The sequence below is a fragment of the Echinops telfairi genome, unplaced genomic scaffold, assembly GCF_000313985.2.
Source record: "Echinops telfairi isolate 266 unplaced genomic scaffold, ASM31398v2 ScPeMD7_25;HRSCAF=90, whole genome shotgun sequence".
Lineage (NCBI taxonomy): Eukaryota > Metazoa > Chordata > Mammalia > Afrosoricida > Tenrecidae > Echinops > Echinops telfairi.
In genome coordinates, this window is record NW_022103922.1 from 31729463 (window position 1) to 31748385 (window position 18923).

Here is an 18923-nt window from a genome sequence, read left to right on the forward strand (position 1 = left end):
GTTGTTCAATGATGATCTGACTTTCAGTTTGGTTATGGTGCTTTCTCGCAAATCTAGAAATACCTGTCTCAAAGATTACTTAACATTTCCCGTGTCCTCCCCACCCCACTGTGTTCTTGATTCGTTATGTTTAAATATTTGATTCATTTGGCACTCTGGTTTCCAGTGGGAGACAGGAATCCAACTTTACCTTACAAATAAATAGCCAGTTATAACCATCATTTATTGAATAAATTGTCTTGTTCCCATGGACAGAGCCAGCAATCTTGCTCTGTACAGAGAGAGCAGAAGGTAAATACAGAAGGCTTCGAAGGCCTGTCGTTGCTGTGTGAAACTATTCACAGTCCATACAGAAAGGCTGCATGCCAATTCAACTTCATCACCTAAATAGGGGGCCTATCCAGTTCAAGGTCTGTGGTTTGTCAGTTCAGGGTTGGATATATTTCTATCTAAAATGAAATTATTTTTTAACTTAATTTTAGAGGCATGAACCAGAAAAAGAGACTTCATAAACAAAATGCAACTGGTATGTTCATGTATTACTTCTTAGTGAATCTGCAAAAAAGAACCAGAACACGGGAGGCCTGAGACTGAGCTCCGTTTAGAAAGGCCTGCTTGCAAGGTTGACTCTTGAGGGATGCCTGGGTGGGAACCTGGACTGTGGGAAGGTTTCCAATACCCGAAGTGCTCAGAGTAGTTCACGATGCCTACAATGTTTCTGCAACCAGTGTAGCATGAAAACTGAACGCCTGCTTTCTCTCTGGAATCTGGAATTTTGGGTAGTGCATGGCCAAGAGCACTTGTTTTGCTGCTGTTGCCCTGCGCCAATGAGTCACTTCTGACTCGAGAAGGTCCTACAGAACAGATTCCTGGACTGTCATCTTTATGGGTGCAGAGCACCATATCAGGTCTTGTTACCCAGGAGGACACTGGTGGGTTCAAACCACCCCACTCTCAGTTAGTCGTCAAGCACTACACCAGTGCACCACCAGTGCTCCTTGGCTCTGTAACCAGACCCGCCAAAACCCTTAGGCACCGAGCTAATGCACTTCCTTAGTAGACAACACATCAAACCTAGTGGTGGTCTGAGGACCTCCAACAGGGTAAGGCATCTCACCGAGCGGAGAAATTCATTTTCCTCTCCTTCTGCTCTCTAGACACAGACCAACCCAGATAGCTTTCCATATGGTTACAGAAGCCCACCGATATTCCATCATACAAGGTGGTTGTGTGTCCTACTATGGAATGAGGATTCAAGCCACAATTTCTCTAAGAGTATAGTTTAGAAAACACTCAACTTACACATGATGTCTTAATAATACAAACCACAGTAAGTACAGGCTGGCTAGCCAAATCTTGGTGGATATATGGGGATTTGAGAATGAGAAAGCAACATAGAGAGTGAAGGTTAAAAGGCTGTCCACACTCCATGTTCTGCCACCATCTGAATCTAGTGGAGTTCAGAAAATCCTGTTTATGAATTTACTCAATGTTACTCTCTTGCATCTGCCTACGTCTACCAAGCCTTTGCCCATCTCCTAAAGGCTTACCAAGAAAGATACATGGATGAATGGAGCAATGTGCACAATAAAGAGCTGACCAACTTAGTTTAATTCAGAAATGGTGCAGCACGTATACTAAACTAAAAAGCTCCCCACTAGCATTCACAAGTCAGCAGGCTCTGCTCCTGAGGAGGAAACAGCACACAAGAGGCATACGTACCAAAATGACTGAGGACTGAGGACTGAGATGCTGTGGGCTTGAGGTCCCAAGAAGTTGTTGGGGGACTCGTACTATTCTGCTGTGAACTCTGGGTGGTAAACTGGCCCAAGCTTGGCGTTTTCAACTGGTCCAGAATCTGGGAGCTGGTGATGTTGGCCATTTTGGAAGGTGCTAGCTCTCCAAACCCGGAACCAAGGACAGACGACTTTGAAAGGAAAGGAAAAGAGACGCTTTCAGCCACACAGAAGTTCCAACGCCAGCTTTCAAATACACCATTAATTTTCAATACTATGAAAAGGGCTTCTAAACTTCATGAAAAAATAGAATTGGAAGATAATGAGATTTTTCCATGGACTTTTTGTGCCTCCTCCCTTGTAAGAGCCAGAGTATCACATTTACCTAGAGCCACTTAAGAAAATATTACAGGGAGGGGGAAAATGAGGACCTGGTGTTGGGGGTTTAAGTGGAGAGAAAATGTTTTGAGAAACGATGTACAAATGCGCTTTACACAGTTGATGTGTGTATGGATTGGGATAACAGTTGTATGAGCCCCTAATAAAATGTTTAAAAAAAGAAAAGAAAAGAAAATATTACATTATAATGTTACCATGCAACAATAACTGCACTCTCTTCTAATTCTGATGAGAATATTTTTACAATGCTTTCAAGAAATTAATTTTAAAAGAAAAAAAAAGCTGATGTCACAAGTCCACAATCAAAATACCACTTTTTTTCAACTAAAGAGATACTCTGTATTAAATGACAAATGCATGCCTGACACATACAATCAAACGCTGTTCTTAATCTATGGACCAAGAGTCATTTTTAAAGAAAATGACAGGTTTGGTCATCAAAGATATCAACCATGAACTAGCTCACCCTGCAAGATCACATGCTGGTCACAGCACTAAGTTAATTAACAACTAATATTCCAAAATCAGACATGGAAACAGACAAGTATTTGATGTTGAGCAGATTCCCGGATAGTGTTCCTATTTCAAGTTGTTTAGACCAGTACAAACACCACGTATGCTCCATAAATAAGTACACAAACGACAGTGCTACATCTCTCCTACCTACACCATCAGGACAAAAAGCAGGATCCAGGGGAAGTTTATGGCAGTGGCAGATCGACTACACAATTAGACATCACCAAACTCAAAACAAACTCACCGCCATTAAGCCGATTCCAACTAACAGCCCCGGTAGGGCAGAGCAGAACCTCTCTTGTGGGTTTCCAAGACTATAACTCTGTACTGGAGTGGAAAGTCTCATCTTTCTCCCGAGGAGAAGCGGGTGGTTTCCACCTGCTGACCTTGTGGTTGCCAACCCAACACATAATCCCCCTGTGCTACCAGGGCTCCTTTTTAAAAGCCATCAAAAACAAATACACTTTACATTCTCCTAAAAGACCAAATCTAGAAAATTAAGGGGGTTTTTTTGCTTGTTTTTTATTATGTTTATCTCAGCGCAGTTCTTGTGAATTGGGTAAAAGTTTACAGGACAACTGTTTTTTTTTCCAATCAACAATCCATACACATTATGCTTTATGACACTGGCTGTTATCCTCACAAATGTACTGGCCCGCCTCCTGTTTCCTCCCTGTGCCTGTCAGTCATATCCACTGCCTTTCTGCCTTCCTTCCCACCCTTTCTTGCCTTCTGAGCTTTAGCCCTGGGCAAATGCTGCCCCTCTGGTAGATTATGTTTGGGTGTTCTAAGGAGTACACACCTCTCTGGTGTTACTGTTCACCCCAGAGCCCTGTCTATTGCTTGGCAAAAAATGGAGTCACTTCTTACTCTGCTTCCTCAAAGCGTTGTTGTTCCTCAAAGAGTGTTGGTCCTGAGGTAAGCAACACACCTGAAGGTCATTATAAAAGTGACCTATGATTTCAGGGGCCTAATGGAGATTCCACCATGGACACTGCATCACGACTGTCGCAGAAAAAGGAAAGGAAATGGAGGGAAGGACATGGATGACTCAGGAAAACACTTGGGTGGCAGGGGGGCGATTATTGAAGCCTTATCAAAACAGATGGCATCATGCCTCGGCCTTTCCCACTGCAATCATTAGCACCATCTGATGCAAGGTCACCAGCGACACTAAAAATGCTAACTTACAAGCCAGCAATACGAACTCACTATACAAAGTCGAAGATCGATAGCAATGAAAAGGTGACCAATTGAATCAATCCTTCCTTTTATTAGGGGGCAGCTAATGAGTCTTTCAGTCAAGCAGGGGAGAAAGATTACATCAAATTCTTAAATTCTGTTTCCCCAGAGTAGAGCGCAAGGGAAAGCACAAGAAAAACTGAACCAGACAGTAATCACTAGTGAGCGCTCTAGGCAGGCCAGTGGGGCACAGTCCATTCAAGCCCTTCCACTTCCCCACCACATCCGCCAGCAGGGTAAGCACTTCAGTTCACTGGCCTCCAGCCATATTTTCCCACATGCTCCCGCCAGCCTGCTCTCTCATGCTTCACTAATCACTCTCATAGAAAGTCTAGTCGGGCACCTAGCACTGAGGAGGCTATTTCCATGGAAATACTCCCAAACTCCGGAGCCCGCTACTACATAGTTTGGCATTTTTGTAGCTGTATTTTATAGTAGAGCAAAGAAGAAATAAAAATGCAAAACACATAAGCATCTTGGCAGACTTGAAAAGAACAAACTTTAGATATTTTAGAGGTAAGCCAATACTGGCAAACATTTGTATTTAGGAAAACATAAAAATTCTATCATCTTAAGCCCAGTGCCAGGCAGGGAAACAAATCCCCACAAGCAATCATTAATAATAAGGATAACTTCAATCTGACTAAATGATCATGACTGAAGAGAACACAGCCAATCATAAAAAAAGAGCTATTTTTATCTTTGTCCAGGAAACTCAGAGTAGTTGATTCCACATGAAATCATCAGATATGTGCTTGGAAATTGCCACATCATTGTTTTCTGGACTGACAATTTACAGTAAAAATTTTTACGTTTAGAAAATAATTATAAGAAGTGAATCCATTTCTAGAACACATTTGCCGGTGGGAACATTCCTTAAAGTCTTGTACTAAAATCAAAGTGAGTTACCAGACTCTGAGGAGAATAGGATCTGACAGCAGAGGAGCTGCCAGTCCCTGGTGCCATCTGATTGTTGTGTTGAGAATTTGTGAAGACAAGGGCTTGGCTGAAACCCTGCTGCTGGGAAGATTCAAAGGAGTTGGCTTCTGAGGCTTGGCTGGACGGAGCAGGCTTCTGGAACAAGGCTACGAGATCAATGCTAAGCAGACAAAAAGCAAACGAGAAACCAGTCAGAAGCCAATCTTACCAAAAATATGAATTTCAGAAGTGAATTAATAAAAACTAATTCATGCTAAACAGTTACTTAAAGAAGAAACCTGGGACACTAGAGTTTGACGAAGCCAGAAGGGGAGCGTCAATCAACAAATAAAGCACACAAAATACCAAGTCAATGAGACAAGACTTTGCAGAGAAAGAGACCAAAGAGTGTTCTGAGAAAACGCCAAAGAAATAGCACAAAAAAATTATCAGGGGTTCATGAGGGAGAGGGGAGCAGGGAGAGGGAAAAATGAGGAGCTGATGCCAGGGGCTTATGTGGAGAGCAAAAGTTTTGAGAATGATGAGGGCAATGAATGCTTTACACAATTGATGTATGTATGGATTGTGATAAAAGAGTTTTATGAGCCCCTAATAAAACGATTTTAAAAAATTATCAACTAGAAAAACAAAACAAAAAAGAAATAGCACACACACACAAAATAGCACAATGATGACTGGTTAAAAAAATCGGAGCGAGATGTCCCACGGCTTTGGTAGCAATGGTTTTCGCTGTGTTTGAGCTACTCTAACCCCCTCCCCCAAGGACTGGGCAGTCGGCTAGTCCGCGCTTCACGGTAACCATGTGCGACCGAAAGGCTGTGATCAGAAATGTGGACATGTCGAGGAGATGCAACAGGACGCAATGGAGTGTGCTACTCAGGTGCTAGAGAAATACAACATAGAGGAGGACATTGCTGCCTGTGGGGGGAAGGTCAGATGCATACAGACATCCTCCCTGAAGGCAGTTAGTCACCAGACTACAGGGTAGGTCCCTGCTCCTTACTGATCAAGGAAAATGGACAGGCCAGCAGTGGCAGATTTGGTTCCTGTAGGTGGAGTTCACATCCTACTGGTAAATGGTCTCTATCAGCTGAGCCAGGGAACAGGTCAAACTGGTTCTGTGACATCATCCAAAGTTAAGCTGCCATCCTAATTCTAGGTTCTGCCCATCTTGCCACATGCATACCCCCAATCCCTCCTCTTCCTATTGCGTGGATACCCCTAGATCACCCCCTCCCATTACTGTATTACCTATAGCACAATCCCTTCCTGTGACTTATGTCTTCCCCTGTAATTAGGGGGCTTGCATGTCCCCGGAGAATATAAAAGCCTTGGTAAGCATTAAAGACTCTCTCTCCACGTGGACCACCAAGCGGGGCTGAGGTGCTACCATGAAATGTGTCTGACTCCATTATTTCAGTATCTTTTATCTCTCATGCTCTCTAAGACCTTACTATAATCTTTACTTATTACTGCTGTACAATTGTACCTACTGGACCCGTGATGATGTGCTAGGGGCTGGCTTCCCCTTGCAGCGGCCACATCAAGAAGGGGTTTGACAAGAAGTACAATCCCACTTGGCACTGCATTGTGGGCAGAAACTTTGGTAGTTATGCGACACACGAAACTAAGCACTTCATCTACTTCTACCTGGGCCAAGTGGCCATCCTTCTGTTCAAATCTGGTTAAAGCCTGGATTGTGACCGTACACCCAGTGATCCATCCAAAACCAAGGACTGCCGCCTCCATTCCAAACTCCAGAGACTGGACTCTTCAGCCTTGCTCAGGAACACCTCATCTTTGGACCTTTGTTGTGTTGTTTGGTACAGGACCTCCTCTGTACTCCTTTGTGGTTATAAAGCAATTATCAAAACGGCTCACATTTGTATTTATTTTCTATTCCATACTTTGCCTTGCCTCGTGCTTTTCTTTCCTCACAATTCATTCCTTTCCAATAAAAATAAATAAATCTGTTGGAGATGTGTTAATTAAAAAAAATAATTGGAGCAATTAAGTAAACTAAAATAAGCTTGGCTTACTTCTCTTTTTTTAAATCGTTTTATTAGGGGCTCATACAACTCATCACAATCCATACATACATCAATTGTGTAAAGCACATTTGTACATTCATTGCCTTCAACATTCAAGGCATCTGTTCTCTAGACAAGCCCCTGGCATCAGCTCATTTTTTTGCCCTCCCTCCCTGCTCCGCCCTCCTTCATGAACCCTTGATAATTCACAAATTGTTATTTTGTCATATCTTGCACTGTCCGACGTCTCCCTTCACCCACTTTTCTGTGTCCGTCCCCCAGGGAGGCGGTCACATGTAGATCCTTGTAATCGGTTCCCCTTTCCAACCCACCCACCCTCCATCCTCCCAGTATCGCCACTCACACCACTGGTCTGGCTTATTTCTTTTAGCAACTTTTATTACTTAGATTCTGGGTTTCTTTAACCTTTCCAAAGGAGAGTGACTGTATATCTCTGGAGAATGAGAGTCAAGATATGAACAGACCATTCAAGAAGTCTTTGATTTATCTTATATATTCCTAGGAGATTTTCATTCAACTCCATAATAAACTTAAGTTTACCTAATTTTCTTACCTAAATACTCAGGGGAGGTGCCCACAAACACAACGTCAACTAGAATGCTTGTGATGTTGTCAGAAAAGCAATATTCCCATTTAAGAAGATCTGAAAGCAAGAGGGGAAAGGGGTCCTCCAGATAAGACTACCTGACATGTGAGTGAGCTGCTAACTTCCACAACCAATTTTTCCCCAGCTTGCCTAGTACCACAGCCACTCCATGATGCTCAGGGCTCTTTTCCACGCTGATTTGTTCCATTAATAAATCTCCAGGGGCTGGTTCCCAGCAGTTCTCGCTCTGTACCAGTCAGGCTGGCAGTTCTGGGAGGTCAAATCATTCATGACTCCCTCAAAAACAGAGCAATGTTACCGGCCCTGACTCCTTCTCCTTATAAATTGCCACTCTCGTGTCTCCATACCAAGACCGAAGTCCCAAACCAGTATTTTAGATCCTAATATCAAAGCTTCTAATGGTCTACCCTAGGGATACAAATCCATAGTTTTTTTATTACTTAGGATTTTCATGACTACAAAAATATATTTTCCAATGTAAGAGCCCGCGATAAAAGTACTTTTTTTAAATCTTTTCCAAGAGCTAGATAAGATAGGGACACAGAAAATTAGTAGAATATTATTTAATGAAGTGAAAAAAAAATACTAACCACTACAAAAAAGCAACATCTTTTTAAAAAATATATTGTGAAATACTTTCTTTTTAAAAATAATTTTATTGGGGGCTCTTATCACAATCCATCCATCCATTGTGTCAATCACATTTGTACAGTTTTTGACATTCTCATTCAAAAACGTTTGCTTTCTACTTGAGCCCTTGGTATCAGCTTCTCATTTTCCCCCTCCTTCCCCGCCCCCCACTCCCTCATGAACCCTTGATAATTTATAAATTATTTTGTCATGTCTTATACTGTCCAATATAAAACCAAGTTTTATGTTGTCCGTCCCCCCGGGAGGGAGTTACATGTAGATCCTTGTAATCAGTTACCCCTTTCTACCTCACCTTCCCAGTATCACCAATCTCACCACTGGTCCTGAGGGGTTCATCTGCCCTGGATCCCCTGTGTTTCCAGTTCCTATCTGCACCAGTGTACATCCTCTGGTGTAGCTGGATTTGTAGGGTAGAATTGGGATCATGATAGTTGGGGGGAGGAAACATTAAAGAACTAGAGGAAAGTTGTATGTTTCATCGTTACTACACTTTACCCTGACAGGCTCGTCTCCTTCCAGTGACCCTCTGTTAGGGGATGTCCAGTTGCCTATAGATGGGTTTTGGGTCCCCACTCGGCACCCCTCCTCATTCACAATAATATGATTTTTGTTGTTGTTGTTCTCTGATGCCTGAAAAGTATCATCTTTACAATGGAAATTATCCTATCAGCATTATAGAGAAAGAAAGAAGGTGCTTCAAAAAGTTTCCCTATATAATCAGCTCATTTAGCACTAGATTAGAAAGGCAGGCTCAATAGTGCCTTACTCTCTAAGGGGCCATCTATATTGAAACATCACCCTTCCACGAGAGTGCCTCCAAAATGTGTGGGAAAGTCCCTATCTTTGCATTCTATACGAAATTTTTTTGAAGCCACCTCACAGCTCATTGTGTTTTTAAACCATAATGAAAAGTGTTTAAATTGCTTCTTGACCTGTTGGTTAAAATCAAATGTAAAAGTATCTGTGGTTGCTGTAGTTGCTGTGGGTTAATTTTCTTTAATAACTCAGTTCTGTACATGTTCTATGAATGTTATTACCCCAAAAGCTTCTTCCTGTTCGGTAATTCACAAGCCAAGTAGATTAAAACTGGCATAAGAAGTTTGTCTTAAATCTAAATCAATGGTACTATGTGAAAAAGCCAAAGGATGTTCTATAATAAACTTAAAAGAACAGTGACCAGGCTTTTCAGAAGTGGACTGTCAGGCCTTCCTTCCTAGTCTACCTCCGTCGGAATATCTGCTGGAATCTTTACAGCACCCTAGCATCACGCAAGCCTCTATGAACTGACAGGGAGTGGAAGTGTGCTGACGAGGAACCAAACCTAGGGCTCCCAAATGAAAGGTGAGAATTCTGCCAAAAATCCACCAGTGAGGCCGCCCCCTCCTCCCCTGTAAAGCCAATGCTTAAACGGAACTTCTTCTGAAGGTATCCTAACAAGATTCAGAAAAGTGTATTACTGAGAGAACTTGTCTGTAGCCACCCCGATCACAAGCACATGGTTAAACCCGTTTTGTTTAGAATAAACCTGTGCATACATGAACTGGCTTGCTAATAGACACGTATTGAACTACCTGTGTTTTAGACATTTTGTCAGTGTTCTAATTTTGATATAATTGAAGCTTTGTCAGCTGACCAGATAGGTTAGGAATAAAATAAAAGTTAGTTTTAGATTGAAAAAGAAAAGACAGATTTAAGGACCAAAATACTTTTCCCCAGCAAAAAAAACTTTCCATAATGGTTGACTCACAAACGGAAGGTGGCAAAAGGTGTGTACCTTTGTCCAGGGGGGACGTGATTCTCTGCTGGAACAGACGAAGCGGTGAAGACCTTTGTTTCAGAAAGCTGCATGGGAAACAAAACCATTTTTAACTTTAAATCTAAAATTAGAAATATATTGAATACTGGCAATTTTTTCCCACCAGTATGCTCAATTGTACTATACCCAAAAAGTGGTCTGAGACAACAAAGGAAAAATGTTTTTTCCCCCTTCCTTCTGGTGATAAAACTTTTTTAAAAATCATTTTATTAGGGGCTCATACAACTCTTACCACAATCCATACAGACATCAACTGTGTAAAACACATTCGTTGCCCTCATCATTCTCAAAATATTTGCTCTCCACTTAAGTCCCTGGCATCAGCTCCTCATTTCCTCCCTCTGCCTTCCCACTCCCCCCTCCCCCAGTGATAAAACTTTTAGACTGACAAGCTTACAATAAAGGTGTCACATCATTATGTAACTGATAGGAGACAACAACGTCAAACTAATGTCCAATGAGTGTTCACGTCGCAGCCCAACTACTCTCTATTTGCCACTATATCAAAAGAGATCCTCTAATAAAACCATGGCCAGTGCTACCATAAATGCCAAGAGGGAGCAAAGAAGTTTTAAAAAGTAAATTAAACAACCTGTTCCCTCCAAGATGGCTTTTACATTTTGCTGATCAGTAATGTATATTGATTTATTATACTATAAATTTGGCTTAAAAATAATTTTATCGAGGTAAAACAGGTCTAAACAGTAAATATTTAAATAATTGAACACTGTGGCATGCACGTACTCCAGTAGAATTACCAACACAATCTTAACATGCCAATGACTCCCAAAGGTGTCCTCCTGTCCCACCACTCATCAGTGGGCCTGCATAGCACAGATGTGCTTCCTAACATTATATACCAGGTTGCATCCCTTTTTGTCTTTGTTCACACAGCATAACTGCTCCGAGATTCATGCATATTGTTTTAACTCACTCATTTTCATTGTCACAATAAAAATGGTTAAAACTTCAATAGTCATTGATGAAATGGGAACGGCCTTTCGAAGGCTAAGAAGTATTGATCTAACAAAATAACACAAGAAACTAATGAGAAGTACTACTCAAAGGCAGATGTTATTCTTCACACCCTGAAATGTCTCCCAGATCTTTGAGACTCTTAAAAATCAGACTTTCTGAGACAGAACTATCCAGGCAATGACTGAGGAGAGGTGTTCCCTTTCTTTCAAAACAAAAAGTGCCAACCCAATGATATTTCAAAAGGAAGGGACCATTGTACTCCCTTTCCATGGTATTATTTTAAAACAGAGTGAATGTTAGTTAGGCTTGCAGCAACTGTAGATAGTATTTTAAAACTGCCTATAGACCTTAAAGAAACATATTAACTATAATTAATTAAGAGTTAAGAAAGAGAAACAAGGGATAATTCTATGAAAAGCAACAGCAGAGTAGAACTAAAGTCATTTAAGTATAAAGTTCAAAAGAGATGCAAACCACTGACACCAGAGCTAACCCTGGTGTCATACGGAAGTAGGATTCCCTCTTTTCTTAAAATAGGGCTATCGTCGTAAAGGAGAGGTGAATAGTGATTATTCTAAGGTATCAATGGAATTTAGAATTACATTTTAAAATTTCCCTACCAATCACATTTTAAATTACAATTTAAAATTTCCCTACCAAGCAATCATTTTTGTGTCACCTAAAGAATTTTCGTATTTTCTTGATAATTTCATATAAAAGAGATGCACAGACCCACTGTGCTATTTTCATTAATTATACATCATACTGTATAACATCTGCCCTGCATAGAATATTATCTCACTGTGTATGGTATATTACTTATTTGCAAACTTTTGTAAGACTTCATCTGATCAGCCATTATACTAGTCATTAAAAAGGTAAAAACGGACAGACTCAGAAAGATGCCTTGTCCAAGCCAAGATCAAGATGTCAACAGCGCTACCACGGGCATGTAAGCATTGCCTTCTACTGGTGCTTTCCAACCTGCCTAGCTACTGACGACCCTGCGGGGCCAGGACATGCATGGCTTTTAGCCTTACTCTTTTTTCTTTAAATTCATCCTAACAAAAAGTCAAATACACAGGATGACCGTGTTTGAAATACTAAACGGTACCACAGGGTGATCACTCTGACTCCCCTTTTTCCCTAGACGAGCTCTCCCCTGGTTTACAGGATCACTTAGCTCTTCCAGTCTCACATCACTGGTAACAGAGAGCCAAGTGACATCCCATCTCAAGGACTGGTGGTTAATAGAGAGCAGCAATCAGATGAGTGTATTTATTTTTATCCTATGGGTGAGGTGATAGCCACTAACCACAAAGTTGGCAGTTCAAACACACCAACCTTTCTGGGGCACAAGGAGATGGCTGTCTACTCCTGTGAAGATTTATAGGCTCCTAAACCCTAGATCGGGTTATTATGAGTTCATAATTAACTGAACGGCATTGGGGAAGTTTTCTTGGTTTGTGTTTTGGGTTGTTGCCTCATACCTACCCTACCTAATTCCCTTACAAGTCAAATATATAATTACTAAAAAGTGAAATAACATAAGTACAAAGTTTTTTAAAAACATCCTTCTAAGTCAATTGTCTTTTTTTTTTTTTACAGTTTTACAAATTAAAAATAATTCTATGCCACAACCTTGTTAACATGGTGATTTGTTTGAGGAATTGCTGATACCCTTTTCACAAATGAAGAAACCAAGACCTGAGGATCAGTGTCCTGGCTAAGGTCCTTAAAAATTAATTTCTCATTCCAAACCGCTTCTGTCAGCACAAATCCGCATAGGCATTTAGGAGCAAGAAGCAAGTATGTGACTTTATGCAACTCTAATTTGTCTGATCCCTTATTTTTCCTGGTTCATGTCTGATCAAACTCTCAAGCATATGCTTCTGTCCAAACCTTAAACACCATACAGAAAGATGGTACAGAGTATGAAATTAAGCTAGTTCAATTGCTCCTTTTTATATTATCTAAGTAGACAATGTTTTCCTAAAGAACAGTTATTTTGAACCAAAAACATATAATACTGCACAGAAACTAATGTAGTACACTTAATAAAAACAACACCACCACCCCGCCCCGCCCACCACTGTAGATTAAACAAAAAACCTGCAGATCAAAACAGTCTGTCTAGTCAAAAGGGAGAATTAAAGGTGGGACCTGGAATTAGAATGACTTGCGCAAATTTGCTTTTGTTTTTTTTCAATCGTTTTATTAGGGGCTCACACAACTCCCATCACAATCCACACATACATCAACTGTGCAAACCACACCTGCACATCCATTGCCCTCATCACTCCCAAAACACTCCCTTCTCCACCCAAGCCCCCGGCATTAGGTCCTCTTTTTTCCCCTCCCTCCCCGCTCTCCCTTCCCTCCTGAGCCCTTGATAATTTATAAATTATTATTTTGTCATATCTTGCCCTGTCTGACGTCTCACTTCACCCACTTTTCTGTTGTCCGTCCCCCAGGGAGGAGGTCACATATAGTTCCTTGTAATCGGTTGCTCCCTCTAACCCACTCTCCCTCTACCCTTCCAGTATCGCCACTCACACCACTAGTCCCGAAGGGATCATCCGCCCTGGATTCCCTGCATTTCCAGTTCCTATCTGTACCAGTGTACATCCTCTGGTCTAGCCAGACTTGCAAGGCAGAATTCGGATCATGATAGTGGGGGCGAGGAGGAAGCATTTAGGAACTAGAGGAAAGTTGTATTTTTCATCATTGCTACATCGCTCCCTGACAGGCGTCTCCTCCGAGACCCCTCTGCAAGGGGATCTCCAGTGGCCTACTAATGGGTTTTGGGTCTCCACTCCGCACTCCCCCCATCATTCACTATGGTAAGATTTTTTGTTCTGATGATGCCTTATACCTTATCCCTTCGACACCTCGTGATCACATAGGCTGGTGTGCTTCTTCCATGTGGGCCCTGTTGCTTCTGAGCTTGATGGCTGCTTGTTTACCTTCAAGCCTTTAAGACCCCAGACACTATACCTTTTGATAGCCGGGCACCATCAACCCTCCTCACCACAGTAGTCTATTCACCCGCTTTGTCCTCAGTGGTTGTGTCGGAAAGGTGAGCATCACAGAACGCCAATGTAATAGAAGAAAGTATTCTTGCATTGAGGGAGCACCTGAGTGGAGGCCCAATGGACTTGCGCAAGTTAATTTCAACTGTATCCCAAAAAATAGTCTCTCTCCTTTAATAAAAACTTTCTACAAGGATAGCCCACAGGCAAAGGTTACAGGGTTATTTGCCTAACAGGCACACAAAGTAAAGGTAAACTCAAAACTTCCAGTCCTATTTAATGCCTAACCATTTTTAAATAGATGCTTTAAATCCAAATCCCTTTAAAATCTCAAAATACCACTTTCTTTCTGAGATGAAACTGTGAAGAAAGCAACATGTCTGAGAACTCGGCTAAGGTAAGATGTCTCAGGCTTTTTCCAAAACACACATGCCCCACCTGACGCTATAAGAAAGATGTGTTTGATCAAGTTTAAATCTCTTACATCTTCAGTCCAGTCTTCTGTTGTCCACTCTTCCACAGAATTCTTCCAAGTCCCTGTTTGGAAATGACAAGTCAATGTTTACATCCTAAAGCCAAATATAGTTTTTCCAAATGAATTTCTCTTTTGTATGGCACAAGAAAGACAACTATTACATAGCTCATGGGCAATTTTGTTGATGATGCATGAAATGTAAGGTTCTAGAGGGAAGGGATGGGATGGAGGGGAAAAAAGATGACCTTATACCAATGCTCAAGTACAAAATGTTTAGGAAATGATGATGGCAACATATGTACAAATGTTTGATACAATTGATGTATGGAATGGTATAAGAGCCCCCAATAAAATGCTTTCAAAAAAGAAATGCAAGGCTCTTAAATGTACTCTCAATAAAATTGATCATATTCAAATGCAACTTCCCAACATAATATACACATAATGCAAAGCAAAGTTTCAAAATTCGTGGGAAAATTCTGCTTCAATCTACTCTGTACATATCCAAGCAATTCTGCATAAGTGAGAAAATGTGGCCAATGCAAAATATATGTAATTCACAACATTAAAATATTCTATAATGGATACAATTTAAAACCAAACAAAGCTCAAGGGCAGGTCTGACTTAAACACTACTTCAAGTGGACTAATGAATATTAAATATAGAAAAGCATTTTTTTAAAAGATATTAACCCTATTATATGGTTTCCTAATCGATCTCCAGCCAAGCGAAACATGAGTTCTGCTCATAGCCATGTCTGGGGCTATACAGAGGAGGTTAGAGGTACTCCAAACAGTTCACACAGAATAACCATCCAGAAAACGCTGTCCAAGGGCTCTACAGAAAAGTGCTGTGTTTACATACGCCGATTTAGTACTGAGACTCTGATGCTTTTTCAGTTTCCTGAGAAAGTGAAGCATCTAACCCACAAAAGCTGTTTTTCTAGCAAACATCTTGCATGTGTATGCGTGTACATGAGAGATCGAGGGGAAGGAGCACACTCCTGAGAAGAAAAGAAAACAGAAGACGAAGTTTAACCCTCCTAAAAGCATTTTTTTGCTTTTACAAAGTAAAGGTTTGTGGTAACACTGCATAAAATAAGTCTATGGACACCATTTTCCCAACAGCAAATGCTCATTTCATGTCTTTGAGACACATTTGCTAATTCTCACAATATCTTTTTCCTAAAAGTTAGTTGTACACTTAATAGACTAAGGGATGAGGGGATTTCAAAGAGTTCAGTATCTTTTCATTCCATTTTTCCACGAAGTTTTTGATACCCCCTCGAACAGTGTAAGCATGACTTTAACATGCACCGAGAAACCAACAAGTGTTTTATGACTTGCTTTATTGTCATAGTCTGGGATTAAACCTGCAATATCTTGAAAGATATGCCTGTATTTTAATTTCAAGCTTACAACTTCTACGCAAAATGAATACTTGAAAATAAAATTAAAAAAGGAATGAGTGCCACTAAATAGTTTTGGGAGTGAAATAGAAATTTACTTGTGAAATAGAAATGAATTGCTTGAAAACTCATTCCTAAAGCTTTCATCTTTGAGGCACTTGGGATTTCGGGGCGGGGGTGGTGGGGGTGGTGTAAATTGTGGTAGAATTTTCCTTAAGAACCCATCCATCCATCAGCTATCAACCAACTACTACACGTTTGAAAGGCTCCACACTACACAGGATGCCGGGTACCACTATGAGTGGTGCCAAAGTCACATCTGTCACTGGAAAGACAGCTGAAGATATGGACAAACTTCAATGACAGCATGTACAGTGTAAGCCAAAAAATTGACTTGACTGCTTTATGTGCAAATGAATTTAAGGTTACACCTCTAAGGTAAGTACTTAAAAGAAAGCCAATTAGGAAAATAACAATGTAAAATTCAGAGACTCCTTGAAGCCCAATCTGTCAAACACTTTTATAAGCTAAGGCCAATGGTTTTTATTTTACCAAGTGGTTGTAAAAATAGTTTACATCTGTCTAATGAATTTTTACAGCTAGCTTTGATTTTTTGAATGGAAGATACTATAAGCATTTCATAAGATTCTAAACCAAGTAAATTTTTATATTTCAAACCCATCCATATTCTTTGAGTCCAAAAGAACTGTCATCTGTCAGATCATAAACTACCTCGTGAGTATTTGATGCCAGTTCTGTGGACTAATGTACAATGGAAGGTTTTTAACATATCAAAACAATAAAGGTATCCATCAAGTCCATAGTCCGGTATTAGCCGATATGTCCAATACCAATCTGTAAATTCCTCTCAGACTCACTAAACACATGCAATGATATCAAATGCAGGAATATCACAGGGCAGTGGGTAGAAAGTCATGTGGATCCAATGGCAGTAGAGGCTTCTCAGTGCTGGCGTGGGTCTCCAAGTGGCCCCTCAAGCTCCAGGTCTCTGGCTGCATCAGCATAGCTCTATCAGGCTTGTTGTCAGTAATGTCTTGCAGGGAGTGAGTGTGGGTCCTGCCTCCAGCAAGCTATTTATCTCCTTAGCGCCTCCAAATTAGGTCATCAAGCTGTGACCTGAATGACAGGCTAAACTCTACCCCTTCACTCTTAATACTCTCAAATTGACAACAGAACATGTAACTATCACAGGTAGTAATGACATTTGAAGAATATTGAGCCTTCCAATTCATGAACACTATGAACCCTTTCTACTGTCACATCTCAGAGATGTGTACGGCAGTTCCAGACCAGTTCACTACAGTGATATCACAATGAAGCAAGTTATCACGATTTTTCTGGTTTTCTAGTGCATATAAAGTTATGCTTACACTATACTAGAGTCTAGTAAGTCTAGTCTGAAATATTGTGAGAATTACTAAAATGTGAAAAGATAAAAGCAAGCATACGTTGGAAAAATGACGCCAATAGACTAGCATGACACACAGGGCTGCCTGCAACCCTTCAATCTACAATTGATGCCATATCTGTGAAACACAATAAAGCGAGGCATCCCTTCATTTGGGACTTTTGATTTTTTCATTGTTACATAATTTTCAGCATAGAATAAGAACTTTGCATCTATGTTGTCAGATCTATTCATAGCCTCCTCACCCCACCTTCCATCCCTACAATGGTGTTATAAACTATACATTTTTTTCTGTGAATTTTATGTCATTCATGCAAAATGGGGCTCTATCTACTCCCATAAAGAGTTACAGTCTCAGAAACTCATAGGGCACTTCTACCATGTCCTACAGGGTCACTATGAGCCAGCATTGACTCAATGGTGGTGAGTTTGGTTTTTATACAATACTGCTAGTATATAAGAATACCATCCTTCCATTTATTGGTGGTTCTGTGATTTTATGCCTTTCTCAGAATTCACCCACCTGATCTGTATGCCTGTGTGAAGAGTACATTTTAATATATATAAACTACATTTGAGTAAACACGATTTTAAACAATCAAAAAAAATGACAACGTGGAAAACTGTGGTGTGGTGGAAAATCATAGAATAAATGTAAAGACTGAGTCAACGATAAACGTAAAGGCACAATAGTGAGACTTCTGCGAACCTCCTTTAACTCTAATAACCTTTCTAAAGATTATTCTCTATCATCTCCAAAAATGACAGTGTTTTCTCCTTCTCATCCCTTACACGTGTTTGTGTACTCCCTTACTGTGGCTGGAACCTCTAGGAGAGTGTTTAGTACGAGCAGTGAGAGCGAGCATCTTTCTCTTACGCCGCAGGCAAGGCTTAACACATCACCTCTATGTGCATGTTTGCTCTAGTTTATGCAGATAATCTCTATGGGAAATTTTCCTTCTATTCTTGATTTCTGATCCTTTTAAAATTATGAACAGATATTGAATTTTGTCAAATGCTTTTCTTTTTGAGTGAATTTCTTCTTTATTCTGTTAAAGAAATAATATTGATTTTTACTGATATAACATACACTCCATCATTTTAAAGTACATAATTGAGTGGTTCTTAGTATATTCATATGGTTGTGAAGTACCATGATCTAATTCCAGAGTATTTTCATCATCTCAAAAAGAAACTGGGCCATTAGCAGTCACAGTGCATTCCTGCCTCCCCCAACTCTGGAAACCACTAATCAATTTTCTATCTCTAGATAATACATATGAGTGGGATCATACAATGTATGGTCTTTTACGGCCGACGTCTTTCCCCTGGCATGCTGTAAGACTCATCTATGCTGAAGCATATCAGGACCGTTCCTTTATATGGCTTAATAAATTCCATCGTATAACTATGCCACATTTCATTTATCATTAATCAAGTTAACGAATTTTTGGGTGGGGTGGCTATTATGAATCCTGTTGGCATGAACATTAATGCACAAAGTTTTGTATGAACACACAATTCCTATTCTCATGTAATTTTAACATGATCTCTCTTTTTTTTTAACATTTTATTAGGGGCTCATACAACTGTTATCCCAATCCATACACACATCAATTGTGTAAAGCGCATTTGTACATCGT

At 40.4% G+C, this 18923-nt stretch overlaps 1 protein-coding gene, 1 non-coding gene and 1 pseudogene across 6 annotated transcripts in view; 1 reads left to right on the top strand and 2 right to left on the bottom strand.

Moving 5' to 3' along the window:
* The window catches only part of UBAP2 (ubiquitin associated protein 2), an 85903-nt gene that overhangs the window by 22099 nt on the left and 44881 nt on the right, over positions 1 to 18923 (bottom strand). For all 5 annotated transcript variants that reach the window (XM_045289165.1, XM_045289164.1, XM_045289163.1 and 2 more), the window contains 4 exons: positions 14452 to 14504; positions 9916 to 9983; positions 4803 to 4992; positions 1723 to 1927 (listed from right to left, as the gene is read on the bottom strand). In XM_045289165.1, coding sequence (XP_045145100.1) covers positions 1723 to 1927; positions 4803 to 4992; positions 9916 to 9983; positions 14452 to 14504 — 516 coding nt within the window. The remainder of the gene's footprint in view (positions 1 to 1722; positions 1928 to 4802; positions 4993 to 9915; positions 9984 to 14451; positions 14505 to 18923) is intronic.
* LOC115869442 lies at positions 4598 to 4679 on the bottom strand. Its single transcript, XR_004046192.1, has one exon. It is a non-coding gene; the product is annotated as a small nucleolar RNA SNORD121A (small nucleolar RNA).
* Positions 5633 to 6521, top strand: LOC115869393 (annotated as a pseudogene).